The sequence below is a fragment of the Rhinopithecus bieti genome, unplaced genomic scaffold (assembly GCF_001698545.2).
Source record: "Rhinopithecus bieti isolate Rb0 unplaced genomic scaffold, ASM169854v2 scaffold_15834, whole genome shotgun sequence".
Taxonomy (NCBI): Eukaryota; Metazoa; Chordata; class Mammalia; order Primates; family Cercopithecidae; genus Rhinopithecus; species Rhinopithecus bieti.
The window spans coordinates 824,492-842,004 of record NW_016808980.1 but is presented as its reverse complement, the minus strand read 5'-3'; the positions used below and the strand labels follow the sequence as shown (position 1 = coordinate 842,004).

The 17,513-nt window shown below is 51.4% G+C and overlaps 1 protein-coding gene across 1 annotated transcript; it reads right to left on the bottom strand.

Moving 5' to 3' along the window:
- Positions 1 to 11,852: 11,852 nt before the first annotated feature.
- Positions 11,853 to 17,500, bottom strand: SNAI1 (snail family transcriptional repressor 1). Its single transcript, XM_017888131.1, has 3 exons — positions 17,401 to 17,500; positions 16,196 to 16,723; positions 11,853 to 12,884 (listed from the first exon to the last, which is right to left on the bottom strand). Exons 1-3 carry the CDS (start codon positions 17,480 to 17,482, stop codon positions 12,700 to 12,702), a joined length of 795 nt encoding a protein of 264 aa, XP_017743620.1. The 5' UTR covers positions 17,483 to 17,500; the 3' UTR covers positions 11,853 to 12,699.
- Positions 17,501 to 17,513: the final 13 nt, after the last annotated feature.

Here is a 17,513-nt window from a genome sequence, read left to right as displayed (position 1 = left end):
GCTTGAACCCAGAAGGCGGAGGTTGCAGTGAGCCGAGATCGTGCCACTGTACCCAGCCTGGGAACGGAGTGGGACTCTCTCTCTAAAAAAAAAAAAAGAATGGGCCCATACCTTTTTCCAGACTGCTTGGCAAACTGCTTTTCCTGCCTGTCGCCCCTTCTAAGGGCAACGCGTGACAATAAGTGTCAGTGGGACTACTGACTGCTTGATTTGTGACTAAAAGATGCTCCCTACGGGAAGCTATCAATAATACAACGCAGAGATGGTTAAAAATTATCACAGGAAATGCCCTCCTCCTCGCCATTGCCTCAGCCTCCCCTCCAGAAAATCACTGTGCTGTGGGTATAAACCTTCCAGATCTTCCCTTTTTCCTTCTTTTCCTCCTTTCCCTTTCTGTCACAATATTCACTGATACTGACCAGCTCATTCGTATCAGTCTTTAATTATTAGAAACATTTTGCAGCTGGGCACTGTGGCGCCCACCTGTATCCAGCACTATGGGAGGCCAAGGCAGGACGGATCAACGAGTCAGGAGTTCAAGGCCAGCCTGGCCACTAGTGGAAACTCCATCCTCATACAAAAATAAAAAATTAGCGGAGCGTAGTGGCGCGTGCCTTGTAGTCCCAGCTACTAGGGAGGCTGAGCAAGAAATCGCTTGAACCGCAGGGAGGTGGAGGTTGTGGGAGGTCAGATTATACATATGCACTCTAGCAGCGGGGCAAACAGAGCAAGATTCTGTCTCAAAAAAAGAAAGAAAAGAAAAGAAGAAAAAAAGCCCCCCCCCCCAAAATTAGTTAGGTGTAGTGTGCATGCTTGTAATCGCCAGCTATTTGGGGAAGCTGAACAGGAGATTGAGCTTGAAACCTGGGAGGTGGAGATTGGCAGTGAGCTGAGATTGCACATTTGCAGCTCCAGCCTGGAGCGACAGAGGGAGACTGCCGGCATGCTCGAGAAGAAAAAAAAAAGCATTTGGACTGCTAATCATCGTAGCCGCAGGGCTTATTCTTTCTCTGTTCATCATGACGATACATATAACGGTCGGACATCGGGTGGCCCTCACGTACTGTAATGTCGCAGGCACATTTCGGGAGGCTGAGCGGGAGGATTGCTTGAGGCTCAGGAGTTTGAGACCAGCCTGGGCAACGGTGGCAAGACTGCATCTCTACAAAAAATAAAAAATTTAAAAATAAAGGGCCGGCGGGCCGGTGGGCTCAAAGCCTGTAATCCAGCACTTTGGGGAGGCCAGACGGGCCGGGATCCGAGGTCCAGGAGATCGAGACCATCCTGGCTAAGCACAGTGAAACCCTGTCTCTAGCTAAAAAAAATTACAAAAAAAAAAGAAAAAAAAAAAAAAAAAAGCTAGCCGGAGCAAGGTGGGCGGGGCCGGCCCTGTAGTACCAAGCCTACTCGGGGGAGGCTGAGGCAGGAGAAGCAATAAACACGGGAGGCCGGAAGCTTGGGGCAGTGGAACCGAGATCCGGCCAGCTGCACTGCCAGTCTGGGCCGACAGAGCGAGACCCGTCTCAAAAAAAAAAAAAAAAAAAGAAGAAATTTAAAAAAATAATAATAATACAAAAATTAGTCAAGCACGGTGGCAAGCACCTGTAGTCCCAGCTACTAAGGAGGTTGAGATGGGAGGGTCACTTGAGCCCGAGAGGTCAAGGTTGCAGTGAGCCGAGATCTCACCATTTCACTCCATCCTGCGTGACAGAGCAAGACCCTGTCTCCAAAAAAAAATAGAGAAAAATATACATACCATGTATGTTTTAGGGATTGTATAATCATCTATAATTGCAAAGTTTTCAGAACACATCAGGACTCCAGGTAACATACACAATTCACTTGTGCTGGGCATTTAGATTGTTGATGGTGTTTGCTCTACTGAAACGTGCTGGGTAAAATGTGTGTGTTTATGTGCTTTTTATTTTGTTATTGGGTCAAAGGTTGAGCACATTTTGGTGACCTGCAAAGTGAAGCCTGGAGAAGGCAAGGACTCATCCAGGGTCACGAAGTGAGGCATTGGTGGCATTTGTACCTGCAAGCAGAAGATTGACAGCCTTGGGAAAGCCCCCTGCCTAGTGCTGGGTCTTTCCCTGGGGTAAAGATGGGTTTCTTTGAGGGATCCCCATCCCGAGGTCTCCCACGAGTGACACATGGGTTTCATTTCTCCTTGCTGCTACCTTTTCAGCCCCATTAAAGCTTTAATTTCCGGCCATAGCTCCAGTTAAATAGAATTGAGTTTGGTGCCCTGGGTCCCCTAGCCTGAGGACCTTCCAGCTTGTACCCAGAGAGGACGTGTGCATGGCAAGTCTCCCGGCTCCTCCAGGTCCGGGCTGCCCAGTCCTGGCACTCAGGATTGCAGGGGATGACACAGGATGCCAGACCCTGGGATCTGCAGGACAGATCAGGTCCCCAGACTTTGGTAAGAGATGCAGAGTACCTGAAACAGTAGGATTATCCTCTAGATGAACTTGGAAAGCTTCGCTACTCTCCCAGAGCCCTTTCTTCATATCTGTAAAATGGGTACAGTTACAGCCACTGTTCACTGAAGCTTACTCTTCCAGGCCCGAGGGCAAGCAATTTAAAGTTTTTTTTTTTTTTTTTTTTTTTTTTTTTTTTTTTTTTGAGACAGAGTTTCTCTCTTGTTGCCCAGACTGGAATGCAATGGCACAATCTCGGCTCACTGCAACCTCCGCCTCCCGGGTTCAAGGGATTCTCCTGCCTCAGCCTCCCAAACAGCTGAGATTACAGGCATGTGCCACCACGCCCAGCTAATTTTGTATTTTTAGTAGAGACGGGGTTTCTCCATGTTGTTCAGGCTGGTCTTGAACTCCCGACCTCAGGTGATCCGCCCACCTCAACTTCCCCAAGTGCTGGGATTACAGGTGTGAGCCACCGAGCCTGGCCAATTTACAAGTATTTACTCACTGAATCTCTACAACAATCCCAGGAAGGAGGGGCTGCTTGTCAGATAAGAAAGTGGACACTCAGAGAGGTTGAACAACTTGCTCTAGGTCACACAGCAGGTAAGCAATGGAGCAGAGACTGAACCCAGGAAGTTTGACTCTAGAGTCCGTAACCTCTTAGGACCTTCTCTTATACCCATATTGCCTCAGGCTGTGGTGAGGATTAAATTAAATAATCTGTGCAAACCCGGTAATGAACTGGCATGAAGTGTTTCTGTTACCATCACCGTCATTATTATTTGCCTGAGTGTTTGCTCTTTGCTTCCCTGGGTCCTTATTTCCCTCACTTGGTGAAAACTCCAGGCCCGGTATCATCCTTGTCTCCTCCCTCAGTCTGCTCATCCATGAGACGCCAAACAGCACCGCTGCCTCATCTGCCACCACCACAGGGCGGTGGCCACCTCCTCAACTGCTCTTCCTGCTGCCAGACCTGCTCCCATCACAGTGACCCCAGGGATCTTTCCAAAGAGTAAACCCACTCAGTCCCCTCCCTACCAGCCCCTCCCATGGCTCCCCAGTGCCCTCAGGATAAATCTGTAGTTCCCCCCTCTGAGGCCCGCATGGCCTGACCCTGATGCAAGCTGACCTCTCCCTCTGTGACTGTCACCCAACCCTGGGGTGCCTGCTCATGCAGTAACCTCTGCAATCGGGGCTTGGTGGAGCTTTGACCTAGGGCTCTCTCTCTCTTCCTGGAGTCAGAGGCAGAATCCTACTCACCTCCCAAGTCTCCTCCTAAGGGGCCCCTCCTCCAGGTCACCTTCCTGACCCTCCTGCAGGGTTTGGTGAGTGAATAATAAGAAGTTCCTGGATCTGCTTAAGGCTACAGTGAGCTCTGATTGCACCACTGCACTTCCACCTGGGCGACAGCGTGAGACCGCCCCACCCCCCTGACCCCACCACCTCCAAATGAATAAATAGACAAGTGCACCTGAATTCATTCCAGGCCCTGAGAAAGACTTGCCAAGCCTTTGGTTGTAGCCACCGGTACACCTGGGGTTGAACTGTAGACCCCAGAGATATGTTCAAGTCAATTCCCAGGACTTGTGAATGTGACCTTATCTGGAAATAGGATCTTTGTGGATGCAATCAAGTAAAGATTAGATCATCCTGGATTAGGGTGGCCCCTACATCCAATGACTGGTGTCTTAAGAGAAACAGAGACAGCCAACCAGGCACAGTGGCTCACGCCTGTAATCCCAGCACTTTAGGAGGCTGAGGCGGGCAGATCACCTGAGGTCAGGAGTTCAAGACCAGCCTGGCCAACATGGTGAAACCCTCTCTCTACTAAAATCCAAAAATTGGCCAGGCATAGTGGCACACGCCTATAATCCCAGTTGCTCTGTAGGCTGAGGCAGGAGAATTGCTTGAACTAGGAGGCAGAGGTTGCAGTAAGCAGCCTGGGCGAGGGAGTAAGACTCCATCTCAAAAAAAAAAAAAAAAGAGAGAGACACAGAGAAGAGACAAGGAAGGAGTCTACCCTAGAGTAGGTGGAGGAAGCGCAGTCCCGTGGATGCCTCGATGTCCTGCTTCTGGTCTCCAGGAACATGAAGGAATAAACTTCTGCTATTCCCACAGAGTTCATGGGAATTTGGTGTGGGTAGCCCTAGGAAACTAATATATCACCCAACTGTGGGTTTCACAGAAGAAGGAAGTCTAGCCAAACAAACTCAAAAACAAAAATTCAAAATGGGCCAGGTGCAGTGGTTCATGCCTGTAATTCCAGCACTATGCAAGGCTGAGGTGGGCAGATCACTTGAGGCCAGGAGTTCGAGATCTGCCTGGCCAGCATGGTGAAACCGCGTCCTACTAAAAATACAAAAATTTAGCCGAGCTTGGTGACACACACCTGTAATCCCAGCTACCTGGGAGGCTGAGACATGAGAATCATTTGGACCCAAGAGGCAGAGACTGCAGTGAGCTGAGATCGAGCCACTGCACTCCAGCCTGGGTGACAGAGTGAGACTCTGCCTCAAAAAAAAAAAAAAAAAAAGCTAGGTGAGGTGGCTCACGCCTGTAATCCCAGCACTTTCGGAGGCTGAGGCAGGTGGATCACCTGAGGTCAGGAGTTCGAGGTCAGCCTGGCCAGCATAGGGAAACCCTATCTCTACTAAAAAGACAAAAAAAAAAAAAAAAAAAAAAAATTAGGTATGGTGGCAGGCACCTGTAATCCCAGCTACCCGGGAGGCTGAGGCAGGAGAATCGCTTGAACCCGGTAGACGGAGGTTGCAGTGAGCTGAGATCGCACTACTGTACTCCAGCCTGGACCACAGAGCGAGACTTCATCTCAAAAAAAAAAAAGAAAAGAAAAAAGAATGGTGACCACACAGTGTTTCTGAGAGGCACATGTCAACTCATTCATCATTCCTTTAGCAATGTTTCACTGAGTGTGTGCCTCCCACATGTGAACAGGACTCCAGGGATCACTGCACAGTGAACAAAGCAGACAAAATTTCCACTATTTCCACCTGCATAGAGCTGACATTCTGGTAAGGAAAGACAGTCAGCAGAGAAACTCTGAACAGGGAAATGAGTGGTTGGTCACATGGAGAAAATAACAATAGGGAAAGGGGTTGGAATGAAATGGAGAGGGATGGGAGGAGAGTGGCCATGTGGCTCTCTGGGGGGCAGTGTTCCTGGCAGAGGGAGTGGCAGTGCAAAGGCCCTGAGGGGGCAGTGAGCCTGATGCACTGGAAGGAGTGAGGGGGGTGGTGAAAGGGATGAGGCAGAGGTGGTGGAAGCCCTTGTGGAACCAGGTAAGTGAGATGGAGCCGTGTATGCATGGGAATGTATTTGCTCTTTTTTTTTTTTTGGCTGGGTGCAGTGGCTCACACCTATAATCCCAGCACTTTGTGAGACCGAGGCAGGTGGATCACCTGAGGTCAAGAGTTCAAGACCAGCCTGGTCAACATGGTGAAACCCTGTCTTTACTACAAATGCAAAAATTAGCAGGGCATGATGGGGGGCATCTGTAATCCCAGCTACTCGGAGGCTGAGGCAGGAGAATCACTTGAACCCGGGAGGCAGATGTTGCAATGAGCTGAGATCATGCCACTGCACTCCAGCCTGGGCAACAGAGCGAGACTCTGTCTCAAAAAAATAAATAAAAATAAATAAATAAATAAATAAATAAATGAAATATAGTTGCTCATTTTTTTAACTAACAAAGATGTAAACCAAGATCTCCATGGTGTCATGCTGGGACAGTAAAGGCATAAGGATAGAGAGTGTTGATCACATGCCACTTGAGCTTCACATGTCACCTTCTCACTCTTTTAAAGGAGGGAATACATTCCTGTAACATTTATGAAACTGACAATTTGGGCCAGGAGTGGTGGCTCATGACTGTAATCCCAGCACTTTGGGAAGCTGAGGTGAGAGGATAGCTTGAGTCCAGAAGACCAGCCTGGGCAACATGACCAAACTACATCTCTGCAAGAAACACAAAAATTAGGCAGGTACTCAGGAGGCTGAACTGGGAGGATCTCTTGAGCCTAGGAGGTTAGACCTGTAGTGAGCTGAGACTGAGCCACTACACTCCAGCCTGGGTGACAGAGTGAGACTCTGTATCAAAAAAAAAAAAAAAAAAAAAAAAAGAAGAAGAAGAAGAAGAAAGAAAAGAAAAGAAAAGAAAACAGAAAAAAATAAACACTTCGAAAGCAAAGAAGAACAAGGACAGTCCTGATCCCTGTCTACCAGGAGACGCTTGTCCCAGCTCAGGGGATATTCATAAGTAGCCACCAGGTCACTAATGCAGCCCAGATGTGCCCAGAGATGGCCTTGGCCCCAGACCTGCCTGCCTTGACACTTGCATGGAGACTGGCTTTATAGCCATTTTATTTCCTGGACTCGTTTTAAAGAAAATCCCCGGGGAGGATCTAATGGCCTGGCCAGATCCTGCTGCTCCCGGCCCCTTTTCTCCCAACCCGACAGCTCTAAGCCGCTGCCTCGCCAGAGGGGAAGTCCTGCAGGAGAAAGCCAGCCAGTAAAGTAGAAGGAATGATGGAGTTAGAAAATCACCATTTGGTAACTACCATCGTAACATGTAATTGATTTAGGCAAAAAGAAACTGAAAGGGATGAAACTTGTGGATGGAAGTTTGAAGCATCATAGGATCACATGGTCCTTTCCATATCTTGTGAGGAGCTACTTGGAGACATCACATGGTCTCCAAGTATTTCCTCACAAGATACAGATTGAGTGCAAAGGGAAAAAGAGGAACTTCAGCAAGGAGGGACCTGGCGGGCACCACCTTAACCAAGCAGTCAAAGTTGATGTCAGTCTGGGATGAGCTGACCTCAGGTGCTTCATGACACCTTGCACCAAACAAGACACGCGCTGCTGCTGTGGGTCTGCCCTAAGTGCATATCCCAAATGTAGTTATGACGAAACATCAGGAAAAAAAACTGGAGGGCATTAAACAAAACAGCTGGCCTGTACTCTTCAAAAAACGTCAATGTTATGAAAGACAAAGAAAGGCTGAGGAGCTGCCTTGGGAAAAAAGAGATTAAAGAGTCAGGACAGGCCGGGCGGAGTGGCTCATGCCTGTAATCCCAGCACTTTGGGAGGCCAAGGCAGGCAGATCACCTGAGGTCGGGAGTTCGAGACCAGCCTGACTAACATGGAGAAACCCCATCTCTACTAAAAATACAAAATTAGCCAGGCGTGGTGGCGCATGCCTGTAATCCCAGCTACTCGGGAAGCTGAGGCAGGAGAATCACTTGAACCTGGGAGGTGGAGGGTGCGGTGAGTCGAGATCGTGCCATTGCACTCCAGCCTGGGCAACAAGAGCGAAACTCTGTCTTAAATAAATAAATAAATAAATAAATAAATAAATAAATAAGAGTCAGGACAAATAACTGGGCATGTCTGTAATCCCAGCACTTTGGGAGACTGAGGCAGGCGGATTGCTTGAACCCACAAGAGTTTGAGACCAGCCTGGGCAACAGAGTGAGACCTTGTCTCTATTAGAAAAAAAAAAAAAAATTAAATTAATACATAAAAAAGTCAGGACAAGTGAATGCAGTGTGTGATCCTTGCATTGCATCCTGGTCATTTCTCCCCCAACTACACCCCACAAAATGCTGTGAAAGACATCACTAGGACACATGCAGAAATGTGATCATGACTATGGATTACAGAGTAGCATTGCACCAATGTTAAATTTCCTAATTTTGATCATGAAACTATGGGAGAATGTCCTTATCCTTAGGAAACATAGCTTAAATATTTAGCAGTGAAGGGGCATTGTGTCTATAACTTACTCTCATGTGGTTCAGGCCGGGCGTGGTGGCTCACACCTGTAATCCCAGCACTTTGGGAGGCTGAGGTGGGCGGATCACTTGAGACCATAAGTTCGAGATCAGCCTGGCCAACATGGTGAAATCCCATCTCTACTAAAAACACAAAAATTAGCGGGCATGGTGGCGCATGCCTGTAATTCCAGCCACTCGGGAGGCTGAGGCACAAGAATCGCTTGAACCCAGGAGGCGGAGGTTGCAGTGAGCCGAGGTTGCGCCATTGCGCTCCAGCCCGGGCGACAGAGTGAGATTCCATCCGGAAAAAAAAAAAAAAAATCAAATGGTTCAGAACTAAATAATGTGTGTATGTCTAGGGAGAGAGGCAAGATGTATACATGAGAAAATGTTAACATATTGAAGAATCTGAATGAATGATTCCAGTTTACTGTTTCTTGCAATTTCTGTCAGGTTGCAATTATTTCAAAGTAAAACGTCTTAAAAATCTTTAAAAGATGGCTCCTTTCCTCCCTCCCTCCAGTCTTTATCCACCCTAGTCCCACCTCCTGCAACCCCCTAGGGAACCACTTTTGTTAGTATATTGTCCTAACTTCCAGAGTCTCCGTATGCAAATACAAACAAGAATGAGCCACGTGTTGGTGATTTTCACCCATCTTCTGCCCACGGAAGGGAGCACATCTGCCGGTGATTTCATTTTCATTTAGTGATTTGGGGTTTGCTCTGGATCAGAATATAGAGGCTCTCCCCATTCTTTTTTCAGCTTCATAGTATCTACCCCTACTAGATCCAACATCCCCTTGGTGGTGCGCTCCACCAAGCCCGGCTTTTTTTGTTGTTGTTGAGACAGAGTCTTACTCTGTAGCCCAGGCTGGAGTGCAGTGGCACGATCTCAGCTTACTGCAACCTCTGCCTCTTGAGTTCAAGCGATTCTCGTGCTCAGCCTCTCAAGTAGTTGGGATTACAGGTGTGATACCACACCCAGCTAATTTTTGTATTTTTAGTAGAGACGGGGTTTCGCCATGTTGGCCAGGCTGGTCTCGAACTCCTGGCCTCAAGTGATCTGCCCCACCTTGGCCTCCCAAAGTGCTGGGATTACAGGCGTAAGCCACCTTGCCTGGTCAATTTTTAAATTTTTTTGTAGAGACGATGTCTCACTGCATTGTCCAGGCTGGCTTTGGACTCCTGGGCTCCAGCGATCCTCACCCTTCAGCCTCTAAATAGCTGGGACTACACACATGTGAACCACCATGCCCAGCTTCCCCAGATAATACTACTAAATAACTCTCACCCACTAGGGCTCAGGTGCTGCGCCATGGGCTGGGTGGCCACAACTGCCACAAGTTTCTTAAATACAGGCTTCATCTCCAAGGCCACCAACACCCTGAGCCAGGCCACCATCCTCCCTCCCACTCCTCCCTCCCTCCCCTCTGGCCCTTTATTTTTTTTTTGAGACAAGGTCTCGTTCTGTGGCCCAGGCTAGAGTGCAGTGGCGCGATCTCAGCTCACTGCAACCTCAGCCTCCTGACTTCAAGCGATTCTCTTGCCTCAGCTTCCCAGGTAGCTGGGACTACAGGCATATGCCAGCACACCTGGCTAATTTTTGTATTTTGGTAGAGACGTGTTTTTGCCATGTTAGCCAGGCTGGTCTCGAACTCGTAGCCTCAGGTGAGGCCTGTCTCGGCCTCCCAAATTGCTGGGATTACAGGCATGAGCCAGGGTGTCTGGCCCCCTCTGGCTTTCTCATGGTCTCCCTGCCTTTGTCTTTCTTCTGCTGGACCCCTGAGATCCATTCTTCCCAGCAGCCAGGGAGATCTTCGAAGGAAAGGTACAGCAGGCCTCAGCACCAGCCTGCTTTAGAGCCCCAGTGGCTGCCCTAGGGGCTTAGACAAAATTCCCACCTGCTTAGCACCACAAGTTCTGCAGAGCTGGGCCCACTCTCCTCTCCTACCCTGTCTTCCCAAGCCCTCCGCCATCCTGGTCTTTCTCATGGGGGCAGCACATTCCAGCAGGCTTGCTATTCCCTCCCCCGGATCCTCCCCTGCCGGCATCTTTCTCCTTCTTCAGGTCCAGGCTGGAATTCACTTCTTTCAGGGCTCTCACCGCCTTGGCCTGGGGAGCCCCACCCCGTTGTTCTGTAGTGCCTGGCACTCTTTCATTCTGTCCTGGCACCATCGCTGTAGAAAAGCGGCTTGTTTATTTAATCGCTTGTTTGTTTTCTCTCTCCCCAACCAGAACATACGTCCCATGAGCGTAGGGATGGCCTGTCTTGTTCACGGCTGTAACCCCAGGGCCTGGAACAGAGCCTGGCACACATGGTGCCCTCAAAACCCCTGAATGAATGCCTCTGTACAGTCTCCGAGAGGAAGGCACTACTGTCACCCCGTTTTATAGAGGCAGAAACTGGGGCCCTCAGAGGGAGAGAGCCTTGCTCCAAGTGCCCTGAGAGTCAGGGGCGTGAGCCCAGCTTACCTAACTCCCAGGATGACCTGAGGGCCGGGCTTGATGACCTCAGGCAAGCCCACCTCTGTGCCTCATTTTCCGGAGGCCCGACCCCCAGGGATTATGTGAAGTCATGAAATCATTCACTCAGAGTCAGCACCTACTGTGGGTGGATGGAGACGACCTAGAAGGACCCGCAGGGACCCAGGACACAGTAGGCCTTCAGCTCATGGATGCCCAATCCCCATCCCCCCAACTCCCTAACTTCCCTTCAGGGAGGCAGGCCACAATTTGGCGATTGTTAGAGAAAGTTTTTTTTTTCTTTTGGGAGGAAAGCTGCAAGTCATTAAGGGCTGCTCCCGGCCTGCGGGTCACCATTTCCTGTTTAGAAGAAAGAATCATCTCTCCTTTGGAACATGACGCTCCCCCCACCCCCAGCCTGACTCCGGGGCTCCGAAGTTCTGGGACGCCTCAGCTCCTCACAGGAAACTGGCACCTCCAGCACCTTTTGTGTTCAAAAAGGACACTCATTTTCTCCTGGCCCCAGGAGGCCCCCAGTGGTGAGGTCACCACCGTTGGCCCGGCTGGCGGGGAGTGAATTACCCTAGCCCAGGACGCAAGCTGACCGTCCCGCAGTCCTCGGAGCAGGAAGCTGAGTGACCCCTACCCTTTGGCCTGGCTTCTCACCCTCCTGGCTCCAGCCAGCCAATTTCCTTGCATCAAAGGCCATTTGGTACCCAGCAGCAAGACGGAGGTGTGGGACTGACAAGGAGGCCCGAGGGGGCCGGGAGCCCTTGGAAACAGGAAGGACATCCTCTGTCTCCTTGGTCACATTCCACTCGCATCTGGGGGAAGCGGCCCCGAAAGACCTGCAGTGCTGGGGCAGAGATTTGCAGCCTGCCTAGTTGGTAAGACCCAGGAAGCCAGCTTTGTACCCCGTGGGCCAAATTAGTTTCCAAATTCAAGAATAAGAAAGTAAACAAGAGCCACAGTGTACAGTGAAGAGCTCGTATAGATGCTGCTGGCTCACCCAAACACCAGCAGACAGAACACCCAGGACTCCAAAGCCCTGCGATGTTTCCAAGGACAAGATTTAAGGCTGCGTCAGAAATATCTAAGCTTCAGGAATTCTGTCTCCTCCTCCCTTACCAAAGACCTTTTAAAATACCCACTCCTCTATTACACCAGACTCTTTTTAATATATAAATTAACTGCTTTATTGAATATCAATAAACTGTACATATAACTATACAAAACGTTTCCTTGATACAAAATGTTTGAAATATAAATACCAGTGTACCTTTAAAAATGTAAACATCTTCCTCCCAGGCCCACCTGTCGGGCCCCCAAAATAGTTCTGGGAGACACATCGGTCAGACCAGAGCACCCCACTTGGGCCCCCGACAAGTGACAGCCATTACTCACAGTCCCTTTTGAGACACTGTTAAATTGCCCGGGAAACAGGTGCCACCCCGCCAAACAGAAGGCTGAAATAGCTGCCCGGGCTTGGGGCATCTCAGACTCTAGTCTGCCACCGCCTCCGCAGGGCCCGGGGCTGCACCTGGGGGTGGATTATTGCATAGTTAGTCACACCTCGTGGAGGGTGGCCTGAGGGTTCCTTGTGGGGATGTGTGTGTGAGGGGAGTGGGGTCCCCTGAGTGGGGTGGGAGCTTCCCAGTGAGTCTGTCAGCCTTTGTCCCGTAGCTCAAAGCAGCTGTATCCAAACAGCTCTGGATACAAAAACCCACGCAGAAAGGCCAGCTCAGGAATCCCCCGGGGGCTGGGGCTGCCAGCTGCCCTCTCTCCACAGAAAAGGCCACGGGAAGTCCTCCTCCAGAGCCCACTGAGGGACCCAGGCAGAGGAAACAGAACCAGAAAATGGTCTTCAAGGTCCTGTGGGGCTGATGCAGCCAGAAGTGGGGCACTCAGGAGGGAATTCCATGGCAGTGAGAAGGACGTGGGGTCGGTCCTTCCTGCTGGATTGGGGGAAGGCTGTCGGGCAGGGGGCAGGTATGGAGAGGAAGAGGGAGCCTCAAGGGTCAGCGGGGACATCCTGAGCAGCCAGACTCTTGGTGCTTGTGGAGCAGGGACATTCGGGAGAAGGTCCGAGCACACGCCTGGCATTGGTACTTCTTGACATCCGAGTGGGTCTGGAGGTGAGCCCGCAGGTTGGAGCGGTCAGCGAAGGCGCGACTGCAGTGGGGACAGGAGAAGGGCTTCTCGCCTGGGGAGAGAATGCCAGAAAGGCCGAGTGAGCCGTGGGACAACAGATGGTAGTGATGGGAATCCCTCCCCGCATACCCTAAACCCTGAAAGAATCCCACGATCCCAGGAAAGCCAGGCCTCAAACACGCAGCCAGGGTCCAAAGGCCGGGACCTGACAGAGCTCTGCTGCTTCCCACTGTGCAACTCTGGGCAAGTTGTCTGGCTTCTCTGAGCCTCCATTTTTCCACCTGTAAAATGGAGCTATCCATCCCCTACTCATAGGGGTTGGTGACAGAAGGTAGGGCACAGTACTCATCCACATCCCATAGAGACGTGCGAAGTGGTCAACGATGACCGAACATCTTTACTGATTCGTCCTACTGTCACTTGTCCGGGGCCAAAGCCAGAGTCAGCCTTAAGAGGCCTCCCCACCCCCACCTCCAAGCTGGTTAGGCCACTCCTGGGGCCCGGCCAGCAGCCTGCTTTCCTCACTACCCCACCTCCCATGCTGTAATCCCAAATCTCCTTGTCTGTTCTCCAATCAGGCTGAGTCCCATAAGGGCAGGGGCCTTCTTTGAGTCCATTCTAAGCCCCAGCCCAGGGCCTGGGCCCCTTTCTAACACCGAAGAGGCTACAGAAACCTGTGCCTCTGACACACCATCTGCCTGGCCAAGGCTGTGTTGGAAAAAGTCTCGCATATGGAGCTGGGTACCCAGTAAGTCCTCAATAAGCCCTTAGAGAATAATTAAGTCTGCTTTAAAATTAAAAGGCCTCAGAGGAGTCTGCCTCTCACTCATGCCTTGTAATAATCCCTGCTCCAACCAAAAGGCTACAGTTCCAAAACACCAATAATGCTGTTTTGTTTTTTTCTGGGGGATGCAGCATTTTCCACATCAAAGGTCATAACAGTAACTCATTCAACAAAAATCTATTGAAGCCGGGTGTGGTGGCTCACGCCTGTAATCCCATCACTCTGGGAGGCCGAGTGAGGCAGGAGGATTGCTTGAAGCCAGGAGTTGGAGACAAGCCTAGGCAATAAAGCAAGACCCTGTCTATAATTTTTTAAAAAATCTATTGATGTCCTACTATGTGCTAGACACTACTCTATAATACTGAATAGTTTCTTTAAAAAATATGCAATTCTCCAATCCCCTCACGCCCAGTCTGACATGACCGCAAGGCCAGGGCCTGCCTGTGAAATCCCAGCGCTGGATGGAATTTAAGAGCTGAGAGTGAATTCATTCCATCACCTCTGGGTGCCTAGGGTGCTACACTGAGTTACCAGGGTAGGAGGGAGTCCAGAGAATGATTCCAATGAGACCCATGCATTCAATAGGGACTTATGGAGCACCTGAGAGCTGGACTCACTCTCATAGGGCAGAAATGGAAACTCGCCACTCCAAAGGGTGGGGGACATAGAGGACTGGGGGAGGGGTGCCTGAGCACTACTCCACTCTGCCATTACTCAGCAGCCTCCCCATGCCAGGCCTGAAGGGTTTGCTGATTGCATTCTAAGTCTTCATGTGAATGAGAAGGGTAAGTTCACCCTTGTGAACTAAGGGCTGACTCTGGAGATCTGGAAAAGGGGCTGGAGTCCATTTGTAAGACTGGGGTTACAATGGCACCCGCGCTCCCTTTCCAGGGCTGTTGGTGAAGTCCCCAGCACTACCTCCTGCACAGTAAGGGCTCTAAGTGTGATGAGACACAAATCCAAGCAACAGGGGAAGGAGACATTCTAGGACGTGATGGGCTGGGGCGGGGCTGCGCGCATATGCAGGGGGCACAGACCCCCACTCCTCAGATCCCTCACCCCCCAGACGCCTTCATGGTACTCCTGGCAAGTGTGAAATCGGCACCAGGCCGGCGGGGACAAAGGGCGCCGAGGGGGGCACTGTATATGTGATACCCCCGGATTAAAGAGGCCTGCCACGCAGTGCACCAGCAGCTGCGACTGGAACAGGTGCTGGGCACCCCTGCCCCATGCACCTGCTCCATCCCTCCCAGCCCCCACCTACTGGGCCCACCATTAAGGCACACAATGGGAGTCAATGAGGACCGCAATGATACTTTTCAAGGGGATTTCTGTGCCTCAGCCATGCCTTTACATTAAAATAATGTCCGGACGGGAGGCTAGAGAGGCAGGCAGGAGAGCAGCATCCTGAGGGGTCAAATCTCCCACAATAGAGCCCTGTGAGCTGGGCAGGCACGGGGAGGCCAGCAGTTGGACCTTTACATGTTAAAATCAGGGCTACTGGTGCAGGAAGGAAAAGAAATGGGTAGCCTTAGTTGAATAAGATGCCAATAAAGCCCGTGAAATGCCAGTCCTCCCAGTTACCTCACTGACCCTCACCGCTCAGAGGTCAGGCGCTGGGCCAAGAATGGTAGAACCTGGCCAGCTTGAACCCTGTGAAATCTTCTCCCTCAACTGTCACTCTCCAAAGAACAGCTCCAGGCACAGTGGCTACCACCGTTCAAGTTCTAAAAAGTTCTACCTTTTCTCCATGTCCAGAAAGTTTTCTACATATTTAGTAAATTTTCGAAAGACGTGATTGTGTTTTCTGCCCCAAAATTGCTGTTTCCTGGTCTGTGTGCTAGGACTGTGTGGGGGTGGGGAAGCCGACCTGAGAACTATTCGGGTATAATAAATTACTCTAAAGTGATAAGCCACCTTTACAGCCACTCTCTAAAACATATGCCATCATAATTCTCCCCTGAGTCTCAGAGAGGTTAAGTTGCTTGCCCAAAGTCACACAGCAGGGGAGCAGAGCAAATGCCAAGGAACCATTTTTGTGACAGTTTAGCAGGTACCCGGCACTTTGCCAGGTGATTCCCATATGCATTCCTGCATTTAGCCTGTACAGAAACCCCACAAGCTGTTCTCATGCCCATCTGAAAGATAGAGAAAATGAGGCTCACAGAAGTGAAACATCAGCCTAAGCTTTGAGAAAGTTCTCAAAGGATTCAGAGCCAGGTGGGGGGTCTGACAACATCCTGTCTGGCTAGGGAGGGGGCGGACCAGGAAAGGGTGGGGCTGGGTGGGTGGCCCCCACAGCAAGGTGTTGGTTGCACCTTTCCGATATCCAGCTCCAACCCATTTGGCTGAGAAACAAGCTGCAGGGATTGGGAAGGTGTCTGCTTTGCCCATCTGCTTAGCTGATAAAGGAACGTTTCTGCCAAACATTTCCAGAGAGTCAGGCCCCTGAACTTGAGCTAGAAGTTAGGAGACTTGGGGCCTCAGTGTCCACAACTTTGCGAATGAGAACAGCAAGTCCAGATTCACAAAAGCTGCCACAGAAAGCGACGGTGGGGAGTGCCTGGAGGGGCACTTACCAGTGTGGGTCCGGACATGGCCTTGTAGCAGCCAGGGCCTGGAGAAGGCCTTCCCGCAGGTTCCGCAGACGCAGGGCAGCGTGTGGCTTCGGATGTGCATCTTGAGAGCACCCAGGCTGAGGTATTCCTTGTTGCAGTATTTGCAGTTGAAGGCCTTTCGAGACTGGAGATCCTTGGCCTCAGAGAGCTGGGCCAGCTGCTTGGGCACTTGGCCCAAGCCTGGGAAGGCAGCATAGGCCTCAGTCTCCAAGGAAGAGGCTGAAGTAGAGGAGAAGGACGAAGTAGCCGGTGAGGGTGGGCTGGGAGGCTGGGAGCCTTTCCCACTGTCCTCATCCGACAGGGAGGTCAGCTCTGCCACCCTGGGACTCTCCTGGGGCCGAAGGGAGGCCCAGGCAATTGGCTGGGCTTGGGGTGCCAGGACAGAGTCCCAGATGAGCATTGGCAGCGAGGCGGTGGGGTTGAGGATCTCTGGAGGTGGGATGGCTGCCAGCAGGTGGGCCTGGTCGTACGGCTGCTGGAAGGTAAACTCTGAGGGAGAAAAAGCAGAGTCAGGCGTTAATTAAATCATTCTCAATCAACAAACATGAGCCCACCGCTGGCCAGGGGCTGGGTGGGGCTGATTTTCAACACATACTTAGATCAAAAAAATGATCCACAGGACAGACCAGGTTCCTGCCCTCCTCGCCCAGGTCACCCGATCTGAGTCTCTCACAGGTAGGACCCCCAGTTGAAGGGGGTCATTTCCAGATCTCCCTCTCCTAAGTCCCAAGTCCCCAGCCTGAGGCCAGAACCCCATCACCCCAGCCCTGGAGCCACCACCCTGCCCCAATCCCCCTCCTCACACACATCTCGTCTCCCCACCCCTTCCCTCAACCCTCTGGACTCCGGACTCTCCCCAGCAGCGTCCAGAGGGCCTTCCTGACACAGGCCTCCTCTCCCACTCTCGCGGAGCTCCTCCGCCTCTCGCCTGCTACAAAGGCCACCCAAGCGCAAGACCCCTGCTCTCTACACAGCACTCCCCCAACCACCCAGACCGATCCCCGGGACTGGGGATCCACCTGCCCGGTTTCCCGAACCCGCAATGCTCCACAAAACACCCTGTGACTCGATCCTGGCTCAGACAGGCCGCCTCCCTCAGGTGGCCCCCACGCAGCCTTCGCCTGTCTCCCTCAAACCTCCTGGAGCTCAGCACCCCTCCAACACACCTGGATTAGAGTCCTGCAGCTCGCTGTAGTTAGGCTTCCGATTGGGGTCGGAGGGCTTCCTGACGAGGAAAGAGCGCGGCATGGTGGCCGAGGCACTGGGGGGGGGGGGGGGG

What these genes read in the sequence shown, in the direction of transcription:
- SNAI1 (XM_017888131.1), bottom strand. Translation starts at nt 17,482, where the DNA reads ATGCCGCGCTCTTTCCTCGTCAGGAAGCCCTCCGACCCCAATCGGAAG. An exon ending in GCTGCAGGACTCTAATCCAG is followed by an intron (nt 16,724 to 17,400) that starts GTGTGTTGGAGG and finishes TTTCTCCCTCAG; the next exon opens with AGTTTACCTTCCAGCAGCCG. An exon ending in CCATGTCCGGACCCACACTG is followed by an intron (nt 12,885 to 16,195) that starts GTAAGTGCCCCT and finishes TTCTCTCCCCAG; the next exon opens with GCGAGAAGCCCTTCTCCTGT.